Source organism: Euphorbia lathyris, chromosome 10 (genome assembly GCF_963576675.1).
Source record: "Euphorbia lathyris chromosome 10, ddEupLath1.1, whole genome shotgun sequence".
NCBI lineage: Eukaryota > Viridiplantae > Streptophyta > Magnoliopsida > Malpighiales > Euphorbiaceae > Euphorbia > Euphorbia lathyris.
The window spans coordinates 52,833,047-52,851,743 of record NC_088919.1 but is presented as its reverse complement, the minus strand read 5'-3'; the positions used below and the strand labels follow the sequence as shown (position 1 = coordinate 52,851,743).

Genomic DNA, 18,697 nt, shown 5'->3' with positions numbered 1-18,697 from the left:
ATATCTGTAAGATGAAGGAAAGACAACTGTTGGATTATGAGAAACGGTTAAGTAAAGGACAGTGAGTACATGACAGAGCGCGTCGCCTAATACTATAACGGTCGAAAGCTTTAGGTTCAATGGAGAAATGATATCTGACAACATGATTACTGACATCATTATAATTTGAAAGTCAAAAGTTGTCATATATCCGATGAGTCATTAGAGCACATTTTTAAGATGACGATAGATACTATTGACAATCACTATAAAAATAAACAAATTGAAAAACTTAAAAAAAAAACATATAATAAAAACGGATAGAGTATAATCAGAGTTAATTTTAATAAGTTTGAATTAATTTCTTAATAAAAGTGTATCCTCAGTTATTAGTTTTATTATCTTCATTCTAGTTCTCGATATGTTATAATCCGTATCAGAATAAGTCCGGGAGTATACGACATTAAAAAACAATTATTTTTTTATGGACTAAACTTTCATTTTTCAAATTAATTGATATGTAATAGGAATATTTTTGTAATTTATTCAACTAATTACAAATTTTATTATTATTTTTTTTTTTTGAGAAAACAAATTTTATTATTTAAAAAAAGAAACTCAAAATGTAAAAATTTCAACGCGTGATTAACACTCCCTCAAAAATCGCGTGAATGCAAACTCAAGTAATAAAAAATGGCAAAGCAAAAAACAGCAACTTTTTTCTCTCTTCCACAGCAGAGAGACGGAGAAGAAAAAGAAAGCGAAGAAGAAGAAGAAGAAAAAAACAGCAAGCAATGACCGATCATCCCCGTCTCAGTCTCACCAATCTCCGAACGACGTCGCATCTGATCAAACAAACCACCGCCTCCTTCTCCGGCAATCTCTGCACATTTCTCCTCCTCTCTTTCCTTCTCTTCTCCTTCCGTTCTCTCGTCGAGAATGGGACCCACCTCCTCACTTCTTTCATAGACCGTGACGCTTCCCTTAAATCCCTCCTTTCCCGTCTAGACCTCGCCGGCCACCACCTCCACCTCCACCCTCACCACCGTATTCACCGACTCCATCCTCGTCGCCACCGCCGCCCTTTCCTCCATCTTACCCGAGTCGGAACCCTAGATGATGATTTCTTCTCCGGAGATGACGACACTGACCGATCCCTCTTTGGTCCGCATCGCAAGGTTCCTCCTAATGGCAGCTCTGCAATTCTTTACAATTTTGACCCTAAATTTGGATATTCGGAGGTGGTTGTTGATAACGGGATCAAGATTCCTGGTACTGTTCGTTCGGGGATTCAATTTAAGGTGGATAGTGTAGTTGCGGAGAGTAGTGGTGATAGTGAGAATGAGAAGCAAGAGGATGGGGAAGAGGAAAATGGATCGCTAGGTTTAGAAAAGGGTGGAGATTTGGAAAGAATTGTAGATTTGCAGTTTTTTATCAAGGGTTTGGAGCTAGGTCGGCGTGATGCTGCTGCCTTGTTCTTTCTTGTAAGTTTTTTATCTGCAGCTTATGGATGGGTGATTCTTGGATTTACTGCTATTTATTCGTGGATATTAGGCATTGTTTTTGTTGCTGTTGTTAATGATTTGTTAGGGAGTTTCTCTTCTTTCATTGCTGTTGTTTGGGATGGGTCTAGATTGGGATTAAAACGACTTACTGGATTCATTCTTATGAGATGGGCGGTTAGGGATGCTTTGACACAGCTGATAGGATTGTGGTATTTTGGAGAGATTGAGGATCAATACTCATTTTTTAAGCTGTTTGTGAGGTTGAAATTGATGCCATTTTCAATTATGTCCCCATGGATTCGAGGGTTCGAGAAGGAAATTTCCGGGTTTTTGTTTACTTGGTTTTTGTTGGATGCATTTGTGGCATTTATATTTGCAGTGGATGCATGGGTTACCATTGTGGATTCAAGGAGAACTGGTAGAGAGATTGTGAAGGAAGGTTGTTACTTGATATCAACCATGTTTAATCAGGCTATCCAAATTAAAACAATGGAAAGTGTACTCTGCGGGTCAGCTGCCAGATGGCTCTTAACTAGGGTTTTTGGCAAGTTTTTGGCTGCATATTTCCAGTCGGCTATGGAGGTTTATTTTATGGTAGCTTGGTTGATATTTTACTTGTCTGCGAGGTGTAAGGAAGCTCATTCAGAAGGCAGGAGGTTTGGGAGGAGAGAACTAGAAGGACTGATTGATGGCCTCAGATAATAATCACTGGTCATGATAGTGATAGATGATGTTTACACTAGCAGGAACATTAGCTGTTACGCTTAAATGCATGCACTGCGAGCTTTCGGAGCTTTGTGTGTAACTGTTTTTTGCAGCTCACTGAATCGGAACTGCAATTGGTAGGTATAGTCACCAGCAAAATGTTGTATGTACCTCATCCACGAGGCAGTATACCACTTGTGTATATTATCATGAGAACGCTTCATGTGTATATTTCCTTCCACGCATTGTTATAAAGCCCTCGCAATACCTATTCTGTTATTGATCAAGATATAGTTTGAGAAAGGTTTTGATTTACAATCTTCTGAAATTTGTTAAGCTATTCATTTTTTTATTTTTGTGATTTTGTGATTGTATCTTGATTCCTTCTACTCAACTGCACATTTGCAATTGAGTGGAGTTAAACTTTTCATTTTCTGTTGGTTTTTTGTATGCACATTCTAATGTCGCAAAGAGTAGACATCGCTTCTGTAATTCTGACAGTGAACTAATTGAGTAAACCAGAATTGAGTTGTGAAAAACATTGGTTCTGTATTCAGCCATGTATTACTTTTGTTTCTCGTTTGTGATAAATTTGTTACTCTGCATATAATTTGTAAACAGAGTTTAGTTGACTAGTAATTGCTGTTGTTAATGTACGTTATTAGGAGATGAATTAGTGTATGTTCGATTCAATTTTGAAATAGTTATTCAATTTTTTTTTCAAGGTATAAAGAAAACTGTTCAGTTTGATTGATTGATTTGAGGCTTGTTTTAAACCTTGTTAGGATGTTGGGAAAACTTTTCATATCCTAGGTTTTTGGGTTAAATTTATGAGAATAATCAGTTCATTTTGGTTATGTAGATTTGAGAAGGGCAGGCATTGCGGATATGAAGGAATTCTGAAATTCAAGTCCCATTGAACAATACAAAGTAGATTATTGCCAAACTTATATCCTTTAGATTGGAAAAGGTCCTGTAGGAGATAATATGTCTTTCCTCTTTTCTGTCTTTTTCAAAGCCTTGAAAAGACGGAAGAGGAAATTTAACGAATTCTTACGGGTTCATGTGCACCCTTCGGTGCATATAGGAGGGTGAAAGCTACGGAAATGAGGAAGATTTATGATCTGAAACTTTAGGCAAGTACATGATCAAGAGACAATTGTTCCAGCAGCTTAGAATTTCTATTGTCCCTAGGTGATTGCTCTTAACAGGTGGAATAATGTATAGAATATATGCACCAACACGGAAAGTCTTGTGCCCCGAGAATCTAAATACAAGAGCATAGGTTTCAGATAAAGTCTTTCCGATTTGTGGTTAACTTAGTGCCAATGTTGGCGACCACTATGCGGGCATCTGTTTCATGCTATTATGGTGCATGTGCTGGTATACTAAACTTTACTGTCTTAGCATGAGGAACCATAAATTCTATCACCAGCTGAGTTCTTCTGGGTAGACTCGTGGGTTTATCATGGTTGAAGTCTTGAAGATTGAAATTGTCTCATAAGAAGTTACAACAGATTGCCATTTTCTAGGATGGAAAGCCTTTTTACTCGTATGTTTGCCATTGTTGAAGCTTTATTGCCATTTTCTAAATTTGCTATGCCTATTAGAAGTATTTACCGCAGGTTGTTTTCTCTCTAGTGATATTTACCTTTCTTGAGTCTTGACTGATTTAATAGTCCAGCACAGGCTGAAATTTATCATAAGAGTAGTCTATCAATCGCCCTGTGAGTTATCTCTGCCCTTGTCATTCTTCGTGTTTGCTCTGTGGGGATGGGATGCGCGGTTGGTGGTTCATTGGAGCGAGTATTCCTTTGTAGGAGTTGAGCTTCTTCAATTTAATCAGGCAAATCAGGTTCTGAGCTGCTCCTACTCCTAGGTCATCCACTGTACATGAGTTAACTTATACCTCTTGCTTAGTTTACCAAATTGAGATATGCTTGTTAGTACTAAGAGCTTGTTGGCTTAGAAAATCTCCCTGTTGAATTCTGGCTGATGATGCATGTTTGAACTATATGTCATTGCAATAAGCAGTTTAGGTTAAGGGTTCTCCATGGGAGATGACTGAGAGGTGAGCTGCTGCAACAAAATTGATTGCCTTTGCCATTAGAGACATGCGCAACATGTTAATCGGATACATTAGTAGTTACCCAAATGGGATACTTTCTGATTGAACCATTTTAGAGGCTGTTTGTGGAATTAAGATGTTACTGTCAATGTCAGAGCAAATTAAACTGTGATAATGTTTACGCTTATTTTCCTTCGCCATTGTTCGATGTTGCATCTGCTGCCCAGGGGATGCACTGTACCTATATAAGAAGTGTCTTTTTGTGGTGATATTTGCAGATGTCTCACCAGTGGCTGTGGGAGGGAAGTGCATGGAGGGTCCGTTACACCCCCGACCACTGGAATCCACTTTGTGAGGCGTAGTACCAGGCGGAGCCGCCTGGAAGAGGGCATGGGTGCTGCAATTGCACCCTCAGACCCTCTTCCTAAGCACGGTAATGTTATTTCAGAGGACTTGGGTTTTGAGAAGCTAGGGCATGTTGAAGTGATAATGCAGCTTGTCTTATTTAGTTTGATGATCTATGATGCAATAGGTTAATGGCTGCTGCTGCTACTGTTTCAGCTAGCTAGAGAGGCATCATTCATACTCTTTGTTCATGCTTAGCGAATACTTGGACCAGTGGCGGAGGAACGGGTGCACGGTGTCTGTTACAACCCCAACCATTGGAATCTACCTTGGGAGGGCTGGTTCCAGGCGGCCCTCAGCTGGGAAGCTGTAATTGTACCCCTAAACCCTATCCAGTGGCCCTGCCATTGACTGGGACTGCACAAGTTCATGTGAAGATTTTACAGTATCCGCATCCTTCAAAATGCTTTCTGAAATGTGTGAATTGGTTGAGATATTTGTTGGATGTCATAGTACTCAACCATCTAGAGGGAAGATGGAGAGCAAGAGCTATTTATTATATTATGATTCCATGAAATATAAAGCACTCTTTGTCAATATAAAGCACTATTTATTAGTCCCCATCTTTTTTATGTAACGCACTGTTTAGTCCCTCTATTTTAAGAAACACATTATAAGGTTCCTATGTTTTGTCAATATTAATCTTTTGGTCTTTTTGTCTATTTTTTTTAAATCTTTAACCCAACATATCTTAGCTTTCAGGACAACTATAGCTAGAATACAAAATGATAATGTTACTATGTTATTTTCTGTCTGTTTGTTTATGCCAAATATATGACGGTTAAAAATATAAAAAAATATATAAATAAGAACCAGATGGTTAATATTGACAAAAGATAGGATCTTATGATTTGTTTTTCAAAATAGGAGATTAAACAGTGTGTTAGATAAAAAGTTGGGGACTAATAAATTATTTGCCTTTTGGAATAACTGGGTTTTTCAAGAGCTGATTGGGTGATACTAAATTGGCATAAACACAGCTAATAGGGTGATACATTAAAATCAGAAAAGTGTTCTCATAAAAGAGCATGAGTTTGATTTTTTTCTATTTTGTTGATTGAACTCCTAGCTAATGCGATGGAAACTACACTTGGTTAAAACCTCAATGGTCCTTTTCTTCTCTATATGAAATCGCATTTTTACCGTCTAATATATTTAACGTGACTATGGAAGAATAATAACGAGAGTGTTTACTTATCCACATGAAAAGGATGATACGTCGAAAGTGAAATCTTAGATGCATGCGAATAGGTATTCCACTTTTAATCGAGTTTGATATTCGTCCACTAACCAAAAACTAAATGTGTGTAATTATAACTAATTGAGATTTGAGAGTAAAATATGATATCCGCCTTGTTAATACGTGTCACTATGATTCATACGGTCTACAAATTCAAACGTAGAGACATAGTGATATGCTACAAAATATGGAATGGGTTCAAGGAAGTTAGCCCAAGCCCATTATCCCGGACCATTGGTTAGCCCACTCAGAATTCGAGGGGCTTTTTCGGAAACAATAAGTAGGAAAAGAGCATGCATCTCAAAATATATACCAAAGTAACTCATTGCGGGAATTTAGCTTTTGAAACAATCTGATGATGACACGTCTATTCAAGCACAAATTCAAATGTCTATAACTAGCACCAAGTTCAAGAAGGCACGTACACATTTCTAAATACTAGAATACAACTACATTCTTCCTAAATTACGTATTCTCTATATTAATTTAGGCATCGGAGAGGGTTCGTCGGTCACCGGCCGCCTACCCGACAGTTTTCTCTCTTTTCAGGTCATTGGAAGTAGCAAGCAACTAAGTACTTTTACGGATATTCCAATATCACATAGTGAAAGAATAAAATGTCACTATCAAATTGAAATAAAAATGATTCAATTGTTGATTACATCACTAACAAATTAGCAATCATATGATAAGAAATTTTTTTCTTTCATTTTTAATAAATAAATAAAAGAACCTGAAAAACGGTATGTCGTATTGAACCGTTGTTTCTGCATAAAATCCAGTAAGATCTTCATCCCACCATTATTCCCCTCACCCTATTAAAATTTTGCACAGTTTCTTGATAATTTAAGAAATGCATAATACATATGCAGTCCTCAGAAGTTGTACAAATATTACAACTCACTTCTGAATTTTAGAACTTTACAACTAACTCATCAGCTTGTTTATTTGGAACAAAAAATCCCTCACATGCCACATGGTAGCACGTGATTGGAACTCAAAAAGTTACAATTAACCTGTATTGCCAATCACGCACTGTCACGTGGCATTTCAAGGGTATTTCAAGTTGAGGGGTTAATTGTAATATTTTGAAATTTAGGGGTCAGTTGCAGTTTTTAGACAATTTCATAGTGTTGGGGATGAATTAGGTATTTAGAAAATAAAGAAAGATGCTCCCCCAATTAAATAATTAAGTCAGATTAAAAAACTAAATTAATTAGTAAAAATCACTCATAAGTAAATAATTGCCCCTTTATCCCAATAATTGAAACATACCCATTTTAGAAGAAAAAAAAAATGATTAGGAGATAGATAAATCATTATATGTTACAGTTACTTACTACAAAAATTATACAATTAGGTTACAATAATTAGCATCTTAATTAAAACCTAGCTTAACCCTCAAGAAAAAAATAATAATCACTACTAATTAATTAATTACGCTCTCAACAATCTCGAACCGATTAATTAGAAAAGAGAGTCTAGAGGTGCAATTGCATTATCATCAGATCCTCTTTCCTGATTCCGCCACTACATAAGAAAACAAGACCTACTTTGGGGAGAACACTTGGCGGCGCGGCGAAGGACGTCGAGAAAAACAGACTCGTCGCAGGGAATGCAGAGCTTAGAAGGGGTAATGAAGTCATAATGATCATCCATAGCTTGATCCAACAAAGCAGTGAAAAGAGGGTGTTGAAGTAAAGTAATTTTGATGACAAATCTCTTGTAATTTTGACCAACATAGACAACTAAATGACCTTTAGGAACATCTTTGGGAATAGATGCCCAAAAGCCCCAATAGTATTTGCAACAATGTTCACAAGGTATCACTTTGGTCCCCATCTTTCTCCACTTGTTCAAACATGCCCTTATGAATCTTCCCTTCATATCTGTGGTAGTTTAGTGTTTGAGTGAGATAGATAGAGAGGAAGAAAAAGAGGAAGTGGAAAAAAAGAAGAAGAGAAAGTGGTGGAGATAGTGGAACATTTGGGGTATATATATGTGAATCTAGTGTAGAAATATGAGGGAAAAGCTTGGAATTTTGTGTTAAATGGTTAATATGACAGGTAAGAGTATAGGTGAAAGAGTAGTTGAGTTGAGTTGAGTCCCAGTAACAATATTAAATATTAATATATATATATATATATATATATATATATATATATATATATATATATATAATTCAATAGGAAAAGTATACAAAAAAAAAAAAAAAGCTTAGTACATTATTTGTCTTCTGAACTTTTGAAAGTGGCCTGATAGTCTCTCAACTTGCATAGAATGTGCAATTAGTCCATTAAACTTGCGTAAAAGGTAATCAATTAATTACTCAGTTGCAAAAACGTAAGTTAAATGCAGAAGATGTATTGCATGTGTCTAAAAAAAAGTAAAACGACCAAAGTCGGGGTATGCGGTTTTAATAGAGAAGATAAGTTTTAGAATTGAGCAAGTAACAACTTTCTTTTTAATCTATTCTATAAATTATGTAATAACATTTTAAGATGCGTGCAACACATCTTCCGTATGCAGCTTACTTTTTTTTAAAACAGAGTGATTAATTGATTATATTTTATACAAATTCAGTGGGCTAACTGGACATTCTATGCAAGTTGAGGAGACAATCAGGATACTATAAAAATTTAGGAGGCGAATCAAACTTTCATGACAAGGAAAGAGGTAAATGATGTATTAAACCTAAAAAATGGCTTACACATCAGGGTGTCTGAACTTGAACCAAAAGATTTATTGGCTTTTTTAAATTTATGAAGTGTATTGTTAGCATCTTTAACTCAGTTAAACTGATAGATTAATTCCCCGAGTCTACATTCTACGCTTCAGAACAAGATAGGATATAAACAAATTGAAATGGATAAATTTAGGAGTCAACAGATCATTTTAAACAAGTTTTAAAGGGCAATAAGTGCTTTAAACATATTAAAGTCACCAATAAGTTACTTGAGCAAGTTCAAGGGCCAAAAATAAGGGTTAAAGAAACACTGTATAAGTTCACGAGATCAATTGATATTTTGAACCAAATTCGTAGAGCTCCTAATTGAATTATTATTCTTTTTCAAGTTGGAGGCTTATTTCATAAGGGTCAAAGAACTTTATTTCTTTTAATAAAATCGTGGAATTTTACATTTAATTTCAATAAAATCATTTAAGTTTATTTATGTATAAAAACTCATTAGAATATTAGAGTGGTATATAAATAGAGTTGTATATAAATCGAGCCGCTCATAAACGACTCAGTATTCGGTTCGATAAACTCAATCATGTTCGGTTTGATTTATAAACAAGTCGAGTTTGAGTACGGTGAAGTTCGGTTTAAAAGCTCATGAGCAGGCTTGATTATAGGTTCATAAACAAGCTTTATTATAATGTTAATGAACATGCTCGTGAGCAAGCTTGGTTCAATTATTTTTTTTAATAATAATATTTCCATAAAGTGAAAATGTAAAACAACGTAGTTTTGTATTACATAAATTTTAAATCATCACAAACTAAATTAACGAGATGCTCGCGAGCAAATATCGTGAACAAACTTGTTAACAAGTTTGTGAACAACTCATGAACATAATATTGAGCTCGAGCTTAAACTCACTAATTTGCAAACGAGCCGAGCATGAGCCGATAAGGTTCGACTTGGCTCAATTACAGCTATACACATAAACAGTTGAACGCATTTTACAATGATGTAATTTTTAATTATTATTATTTTGGCAAAGAGCATCATTAGGTTTCTGATCTTTCATTTTTCGGTTTATTGAGCATTGATCTTTTATTTCGATACATTAAACGTCTGATCATCTATTTTTTTGTCTTAGTAAGTCTTTAATGACCAAAAAAAGTAATTTTGAACATAAAATCCGGTTAACATATTGTTATTCATTGCACTTGCATTTGAAATTTGTATTTTTTACTATTTAAAAGCAGTTTTGAATGTATAACGTGACTACAAAAAAATTGTAAAAACCTTAATTCAAATTGTAAAAAATATTTTTTTTAACAATTTCAAGAAGTTAATAACGTTTTTTAATAGAATTAGATATTCATAACTTATTAATTTGGTTATCAAAGACTTAATAAGACCAAAAATAAATTATTAGAGATTTAATAAATTTTTCAATGACTTAGTAAACAAAAAAAATAAAAAAATCAGGACCTAATGATTTTTTTTTTTTTTTGCCTTAACAATTTTATTAAGAAAATTTTGAAATTCCAAGTTTTTTTTTTTTATGGAATTCCCAAGTTTTTTAAATACATTTGAGGGGTTTTTTTTTCTCTTAGGAAGTGAATTGAGGAGGTGTAGGTGGGCCCAGCTGAAGAGACAAATTAAAATAGAACATTATTGGATTATTTAATGCATATAAAAAATAAAAAGACTACAGTGTAATGATTTGCCGTGCTGTACCTTTCTGCCATTAAAATACTATAAGTTATACGAAACTGTACGAACCATCATTTTCATTTTTTAAATCAATAACCAAAAAGACATGCAAAGTATTAGATAAAATGCATAAAAAGGGCACCAAAGCTTTATTTGTGGTGGGAATAACCTATAAATTTAATATACAAAAATTGAATTAATTTTAACTCTAAGAAACGTTGTTTGGTTCACAAGGAGTAAGGAAAAAGGAATCAAAAAAAGGAAAGGAAATGAATAACCATTAATTTCCCTATTTGTTTGGATATGTTTAGGAAAGGAAATGGGGTAGAGGGAATCCAATTCCCTAGAGAGCATGAGGTAATGGCTTAACCTAAAGTGGGTAAAAAGAATTTGTTTTTTTAAAACAAACAAGAACAAAGGGAATGAAACCCTCTCATTCTCATTCTCATTCTCATTCCTAAAGACTCCAAACCAAACTCCCCCTAATATTTTTCATTAACAGAATATGAAGTTTTTTTTATTAGTATAAAATATGTAATTCCACATTTTACTGGATGATTTAGAATTCTAGAGATCAGAGGATAGTTAAAAAAAATAAAATCACATATAAAAAAATTTATTTTTTATTAATGAAACTTAAAATTATATTGTCCAGTATTAAATTTACAATTACTCTCTCCGTTCCACAATACATGTCTTTTTAGAAAAGTATTTTTCGTTCCACAATACATTACATTTTGCTTCAATCTATGCACATTACCAAATATTCTTCTATTTAAGTTGACTTTTTTTTGCATTGGGAATAGATAAAGTCACTAGTGAGTGTGCATTAACCTTAACGGGGTGTTTGTTAGGAGGGATATAGGAGATGGGATATGGATAAAAAAACACGAGATAAGTTATCCCGTGTTTGTTTGGGAGATAGAAGAGTGAGACGGATGAGGATAAGCTTCTTATCCCTCAAATCCTATACCCAGGAGAGTGGTGGTATAAGGAGGTGGGACAAGCTCCTGCGATTTTAACAGGATGGAAAAGTCCATCTTATCCCTCAAATTAATGCTATGTAGTTTAAATAAGGTTAAAATACTTATTTCACTTTCTAAACCAGTGAGTGTTTGATTGCTCTTTTACACTCCTTTTTGCCTTTTCACTTCAAAATGAGAGTTTTAGGTGTTTGGTTGTCTTTTACATCTGAAAAGCAACATTAAGTGTTCGGTTAGTGACCTCCTGTTTGTCTTTTACATCCAAAAAGTAGCATTTTTACAAAAGCAGAGAATCTCTGCTTTTTGGAAAAGCAGATTTTTCGAACAACAAAATCAAATAGCAACAGCAAACAGCAAACAACAACAACAAATAGCAAACATCAAACAGTAGGTAAAACAAACGGGCCCTAAGACTTCAAAATTAATTATGACCATAACTATCAAAATCATCAATCAGGTTCTTGAACTAAACAAAAATCATCAATTGAGTTCCCATGTTATCCAAAAATCATCAATTAAGTCTTTATTCTAAACAAAAATCACCAATTTAGGTCTTATCGAAAATCATTCGATTGAACAGTTTCAACCCCTATTCTCCAAATTCATTTTGAACCAACACAGAGATTATTACAATCTATATCAAATAGCCACAATTTTAATTTTAGAATATGATTGAGACTCAATTGGCGATTTTTACTTAGTTCAGGATTTGATTGATAATTTTAATAGTTAGATCATAATTAACTTTGAAGCTTGAATTTAGGGATTCAAAACGAATGTAATGTCTTTATACAACCATCCTTAAAAAATATTGTAGTTTTGAGGTCACATGAGTAAGAATAAATGGATAATGTATTTTACAATGGAGGTTGAAGAATTAATTGTTTATCTAAGTTCTTGAAGTTAAGACCCGACAACTTGAAATAGTGGCAATTTTAGATAAGATATCAAAGTAGTAGGGATGGGATAAGCTTCTTGGGCTAAGTGCATTTGCCACCCATATTTCTTTTTTTCTTTATAATATATACTTTACAATGTTGGATAATATTTTATTTCATATGTAATACATTTTCATTAAACAAGGAAAAACCCCTTGTTTATGTGCATATATATATAAATAGATAATATACTATGTTGTAAAAGTGATAATAATATCATCTAGATAATATAAGCATCAACAAAAATAAAAATCAACAATTCAATATATTGGATTAATATAAAAACTATAATAATTGAATATATCATATTAATAAATTAACAAGTTAAAATTAATATAGATGCGATTATATCTAGGGGGTGTTTGGTTGCTCCTTTTCATGCCCCTTTTTGCATTTTCATTTCAAAATGGAGAGTTTTAGGTGTTTGGTTAGTGACCTCCTGTTTACCTTTTACATCTGAAAAGCAGCATTAGGTGTTTGGTAAGTGATCTCCTGTTTGCCGTTTACACCCGAAAAGCAGCCTTTTACAAAAGCAGAGAATCTCTGCTTTTTGGAAAAGTAGCTTTTTCCAACAGCAAACCGTAACAGCAACAACAAACCGTAACAGGAAACAGCAAACCATAACAGCAAACAGCAAACAGTAGGTAAAACAAACGGGCTCATAGTATTGTAAAGAAAATGTGTTTTTTTCCTCAGGAGAGATCTGCTTCTCTGTAAGAGTTTAGAGTTTAGCTAGGTTTTGTCGAACTCTGGTCCCTCCCTGACAGTTTGTTATCATCTTAGATAACCAGAAGTAGTTAGAAGATCTAGTTCAGTATAAAAGACATCACTAAGAATAAATGGATTCTTGATAGGAACTTCATACGAATTCACGTATGCATTGACATCCGACAATCACTGAAGAAAGAAAATAAGGTAAGGAAGACGGGTGGCAGCTGGATGGTATGAACATTTCAGTACAAGAAACTCCTGGCATTTTGCTTTATTTATGGACTGGACGAGCATATTGATAGGCTCTGTGACAAATTCTTTGAACAACCTCTGGGAGAATTAGTTAAAAACTGGGATCAATCAATATAAGCCCCTACTCGACGTAGCAGTGCTATGGGGGGATGTTGCCTGAGGGAACACTCTGAAGATGTGTTGGGTCGTACATGATTGGTTGAGCCGAAAGTCAAGGGGCCACATAACCTCGCATTCCTTCAACACAACTTAGGTGCAACTTCAGGTTCAAGCTATGTTAGGGCAACTCAGGGGGAATGTTGACGAATGTGGGGCTGGTTTTCCCGTAGGAATGTAAGAGACGAAGGGATAAAGGGGCTGATGAACATGGTAAAGTAAACTCTATAGTTACCTCGACACACACAAGTAGCATAGTTTTCAACCCTCATCCTTTATCTAGAATGCAAGAGTTGGGAAGTACTAAAAGTATTTCAAAAGTTACTAGAACCTTGGAGTCCGATCCAAAAAAAACGGAGCAATGGCAGGCCCGAATGGGAGGGCCTACCATCCAAATGAAGCTTTTGAGCTGGAACTATCAGGGGCTTGGTAATGCCAGGGCAGTTCCTATTTTCTATGAGCTCGTGCGAGGTCATAAGTCAAATGTTATCTTCTTGTTTGAAATGTTAGTGTGTAAAGCTCGTATTAGATTCATTAAAAACAAAATAAAGTTTGAAGGATGTTACTCAACGGACTCTATAGGGCAGAGTGGAGGTATTTGTGTATTCTAGAAAGTGGCTAATTAGTATTTTCTTCTATCATTTTCTTTAAATCATATTGGAGGATTACATGATTCTATGTGTGCCTGGAACGGCTTTGTAGAAAGGTTTTATGAGGGATTCTAAGATCAATTGTGGTTGCTTCATAACTTCCTTGGGCTATTGTGGGTGATTTCAACGATTTACTGTTGTTGGAGGATAACAAAGGGATGCATAATCATCATGAATGGTGCTTTTGAGGGTTTAGAGAAACTAGTATGGACTGTGGGTTATCTGCTCTCCCTTTGGTCGGCTATCCATTTACATGGATTCGTCACAAAGGCAAACCAAATGAAGATAAAAATAAGTTGGATCGTGCTTTTATTTCGGACAGGTAGTGTAATATCTTCCCTAATGATTCTTCCTGTAATACACTAGCCCCAACTTCGGATCATAGCCCATTGTATTACAAAGAGTGTTAGATGTAGTATTAAAGCCGAGTAAGTAACAAGCAGGGGCGGAGCTAGAGGGGGTAGGGGAGGGTCTCCCGACCCTCCGGAACATCCTTGACGAATAGTGGTTCAGTCCGAGCAGCCCCCAAAATAGTTAAAATTAGTTCTTATAATGTAGAGTGTGATTATATGACATAAAACTAAGTTTGTCTAATTGGGTGTAGTGTTAATTAAAGGAATCTCTACATCCAATTGGTCTTATGTTCGAATCTTCCTTCTTCACTTTTTATCTCATTTTAATTTTTTTCCCTTAAACCTCATTCTCCTTTAAAAATATCAATATTAAGTATCATTTTCAATCTTTATCAACCCAATTTTATATAGAATTTCAGTTATTTTGTACCTTAATGTTTCCAATTATGATCAAATTTACCCTTGTATTATCAAAAATTTGAAAATTTTGATTTGACTACTATGAATCAAAACCTTAAGTCGTTATTAAGAAAAAAAATCTTCATGCAACGGAGCCCCTCCGGACTTTGAGTTCTGGCTCCGCCACTGGTAACAAGCCGTAGAGATCATCAAAGGTGATTGGTGCCAATCGAGCTTCGATTTCTCTAACAAACAGGTGATAGTAAGAGTGAATGCCCATAAGAACTACATCAATGAGGTTTTCCTGGTGCATGAAATGTTGATAGGAGGCCAGTTGATCGTAAATACTCTTCCATCATAGTATATAGGTATTAATATCATGAATTCCCTTCGTTAAGGATTGCAATTAAGCCCAAAGGTTCTGAATTTGAGAACAGGAGCTCGAGGAATATGTTTTGGCTAACTTTGTCCAAGCCTCGAGAGCCTTTTTAGCATTAGAAATACAAGGGCTTTCCAAAGAATGAAATCACTGGAGGTGAGTTTGACAATAAGTTGAATATAGAGATTTGGTGTGGCTGGAATTATGGTAACATAAGGTTGGGTTGGGATTGTAGGAATATGAGAGATGGTGGAGATAATACCAGCGATAAATTGAGGTTGGCTAAAGGGATTTACAAAAATGAATTCAGCATTCATGGACACAGTAAGATTTCCAATAGTAGCAGACGATGCCTGATAGGGGTGAAAAACCTTTATCTTTTAGTAAGGTTTTTAGGGTGTTTTTGCTAACTCCAATAAATTGAAATCAATTTTCCATGCTTTATTTCACTTTTATCAATTATTTAGTTTCTAGCTCTCTTTTAGCACTTTTATCACTTTTATGTAGCTTTTATGTCATTTTTAATAAAAATAATGCCAAGTTAAGCACTCACCTAAATTTTCCTTTAATCTTTTGGGCTAATTGAGTCACCAAATGTCACTATAAATTAATTTGGTACTTAAGGCCTAAGTTTAGTGAATCAATTTAGCCTTAGAACTAATGTTTTTGGAGTTTTAGTGTGTGACGTTGCATGCCAAATATGGAAGGGGTAAGACCATCCACGAATTTAAAGAAGAAAAATTCACATTCAGACCTCCTATAGGCCAGCTCGGCGAGCTGGCCCTTAGTTTGGCAAGAAAATCCAATCTGGTGTCTAGCTCGGCGAGCTGGACCAGCGAATCTGTCACGTCCGTGTCTAAATTTCTAGAATTTATACCTAGATATTAATATATATTATAATTATTGGGTATGTGATTTTTATTTGGTATTATAGGAAAAATTTGAAATTAATTCGATGAGTTTAGGTGTAAATTAAAAGTTTAGGGTAATTATTAAAAGATTATATAAAGATGGAGGACCAAAATCGATATTTGCCAAATTTGGGATATAAATCCCAAATTTCTTACAGACACATTCGAGCATCTTCTTTCTTTCTTTCTTTTTTTTTTCCTGTTCTGCAAATTAACCGTTCTTCGACCGTTTCTTTGATTTACGGAGATTCGACCGTCCAAATCACTTGAAACTTAAACTATAGCATCCTTAGGCATAGATCTAAATCCTAATCGAAGAGTTTCTGAATTTCGGAAGTGTTTGGAGGGGAAACGTCTTAGACTGATTTAGCGGAGAATTGAACGGGTGTATTTTCTTCAATTCATAGCTAAGGTAAGTAACTATCAACTATATTTTGAGTTTTATGTATATAGATATATATATAATCAAAGAATTTCCAGAAATTGATATTTTAGGGTTATGCCGGAATTTTGTAAAATTGAGGTTTTACATGATCTTGCTTTTTATTGTGAAATTATAGTTCAAATGAACTATTGACTATGTTTATATGTGAATTACAGATTTTACTGGGTTATATTGATTTGAGGTTTCGTTGATTGATTAACTTTGGAATTTTATTTGATTAAGGATTGATATTTTGGAGAATTGAACACTTGTGAGTTTGATTATGATCAAATGAAGGATATACATATATGTATATATGTTTGGTTTCAATCTATATCTATATATGGAATTAAATGTTTGGTATCCATTGAGAGTAGTCCGGTATGGTGGATTTAATTTTCAAAGACCATATTTAGTGAGAAATATGGCCTGTGTATACAGTCTGAAGACCTATTGGGTATGGCAGAGAAGTGTTGGGTAAGACCATATGGGATAGGCAATGTTAAGACACGTCTCGTATATGTTGTGAATTGTGATTTGAATTATAAGGGAATGAACTCAAGAATGGATACAAGATTATATATTTTTGGTTTTTGGTTTAATACCTTGATTCTATTATGAACTTTAGTTTTGAGTATATTTTACAAGGTTTTGATTAAATCCTTTATAAATGTATATATATGTAGTTATATTAAGTAAAGTTGATTTTTATAGCTGATAGTTTCTTATTGAGATTTTTATCTCATGTTTTCCAAATGTTTTTTTTAATGTTTTGTTTTAGGCGAAGAAGTGCAAGGTACCAGAGAGGGGTACTCGTTCCTAGGGCGAGGTTCGGTTACAGCTACGAGGTGCAAGTCGTCTCTAGGGTATTGCATCCATTTTGTTCATGTACATATATGTGGATAGTATACGGACACTTGAAGAACTTGTTTTTGGCAGTGTCCTTTTGTTTGGTATGTACTGTCTACATATAGATATATATAATTAGCTGAAGTTGAGAATTTGTGGAATACTGTGATATGGGTTATGAGCAAGTCATAACTTGTCTGTATAGGTGATGCTGGAAAATCAGATTCGTACTTGAATCTTATGATGCATTTTTCGACCAGATATAGGCCGAATTTGTCATGGAGTCCTAAATGAAAGTTCTTTATTTTTATCTTATGTTTCCAGGGGTTTTTGAATCGTCTTAATCAGACTCCGTATGAAAAAGTTATGCTGGAAATGACATATGTTGGTCATTTTAGCTTTAAACTAGAATTTCGTTTTTGCTTTGATTTTTCTCCTTATTTGAGAGATATTGCTACTGGTTTATATAATAAGTCAGTGGTAATGTCTCACCGTCTTATCTGATCTTATTTTAGGTCGGGTTTGACATTTTGGTATCAGAGCATAGGTTTAATCCATATCCATAAGTGGATATATAGGTAATCTAATGTGATTCTTTGTATTTCTTGTGTTGCACACATCACATTCATGCATATCATATATCCACATATAATTATAATTGTGTCTTTATCATATAGATGCATCCGAGACGACCGCGTGGCCGACCGCCTCTAAATAGAGGTAGAGGTAGAGGTAGAGATGAGGAAAGAAGAGAGTTAGGATGGGATCTTGAGGGCATAGGGGATAGTGAAGCCTCTGATGCTAGAGTTCCACCCATTAACCAACCTCAAAGACAACAACAACCATTGCCTCCACGTCGACCTGTTAATCTTCCAGCTGAACAACCTGCACCATATGTGGCTCCACAAGCTGCAATGCCACAAGTAGTACAACTTGAACCCCGAGCTTTAGTTGAAGCTTTTGTTACTATGATGGAAACACGGGAAGCACATAGAAGGCCTAGTGAACTGATTGAGGATGCCAAAAATTGTGGGGCATTTGATTTCAAAGGTACCATTGACTCTGAGGAAGCTGATAATTGGTTAAAGGCTACAGAAAAAGCCTTTAGTACTATGCAGTTACGTGATGAGGATAAAGTCAGGGTTGTGTTTGGTTTATTACATGGACCAGCAGATGCATGGTTAACTCGAGTCAGGGGTTTGTATCCTGAAGGTTTGAATTGGGGAGTTTTCAAACGTGAATTCATGAGAGAATATCTGACTGAAACATTCCAGAAAGAGAAGAGAAATGAGTTCTTTAATTTGAAACAGGGGACTTTGGCTGTGAAAGAGTATGTGGACAAGTTTGATGATTTATATCGTTATGCTAGTCAGTGGTTTCCTACTGAGGAAGTGAAATGT

The 18,697-nt window shown here is 34.9% G+C and overlaps 2 protein-coding genes across 2 annotated transcripts; one reads left to right on the top strand and one right to left on the bottom strand.

Moving 5' to 3' along the window:
• The first annotated feature begins 701 nt into the window (after positions 1-701).
• Positions 702-2,476, top strand: LOC136208847 (uncharacterized). Its single transcript, XM_066000101.1, has one exon. The coding sequence runs from the start codon at positions 774-776 to the stop codon at positions 2,184-2,186; it is 1,413 nt and encodes a 470-aa protein (XP_065856173.1). The 5' UTR covers positions 702-773; the 3' UTR covers positions 2,187-2,476.
• Positions 2,477-7,320: 4,844 nt separating this feature from the next.
• Positions 7,321-7,789, bottom strand: LOC136208300 (protein SMALL AUXIN UP-REGULATED RNA 12-like). Its single transcript, XM_065999113.1, has one exon. The coding sequence runs from the start codon at positions 7,787-7,789 to the stop codon at positions 7,433-7,435; it is 357 nt and encodes a 118-aa protein (XP_065855185.1). The 3' UTR covers positions 7,321-7,432.
• Between the last annotated feature and the right edge of the window lie 10,908 nt (positions 7,790-18,697).

What these genes read in the sequence shown, in the direction of transcription:
- LOC136208847 (XM_066000101.1), top strand. Translation starts at nt 774, where the DNA reads ATGACCGATCATCCCCGTCTCAGTCTCACCAATCTCCGAACGACGTCG.
- LOC136208300 (XM_065999113.1), bottom strand. Translation starts at nt 7,789, where the DNA reads ATGAAGGGAAGATTCATAAGGGCATGTTTGAACAAGTGGAGAAAGATG.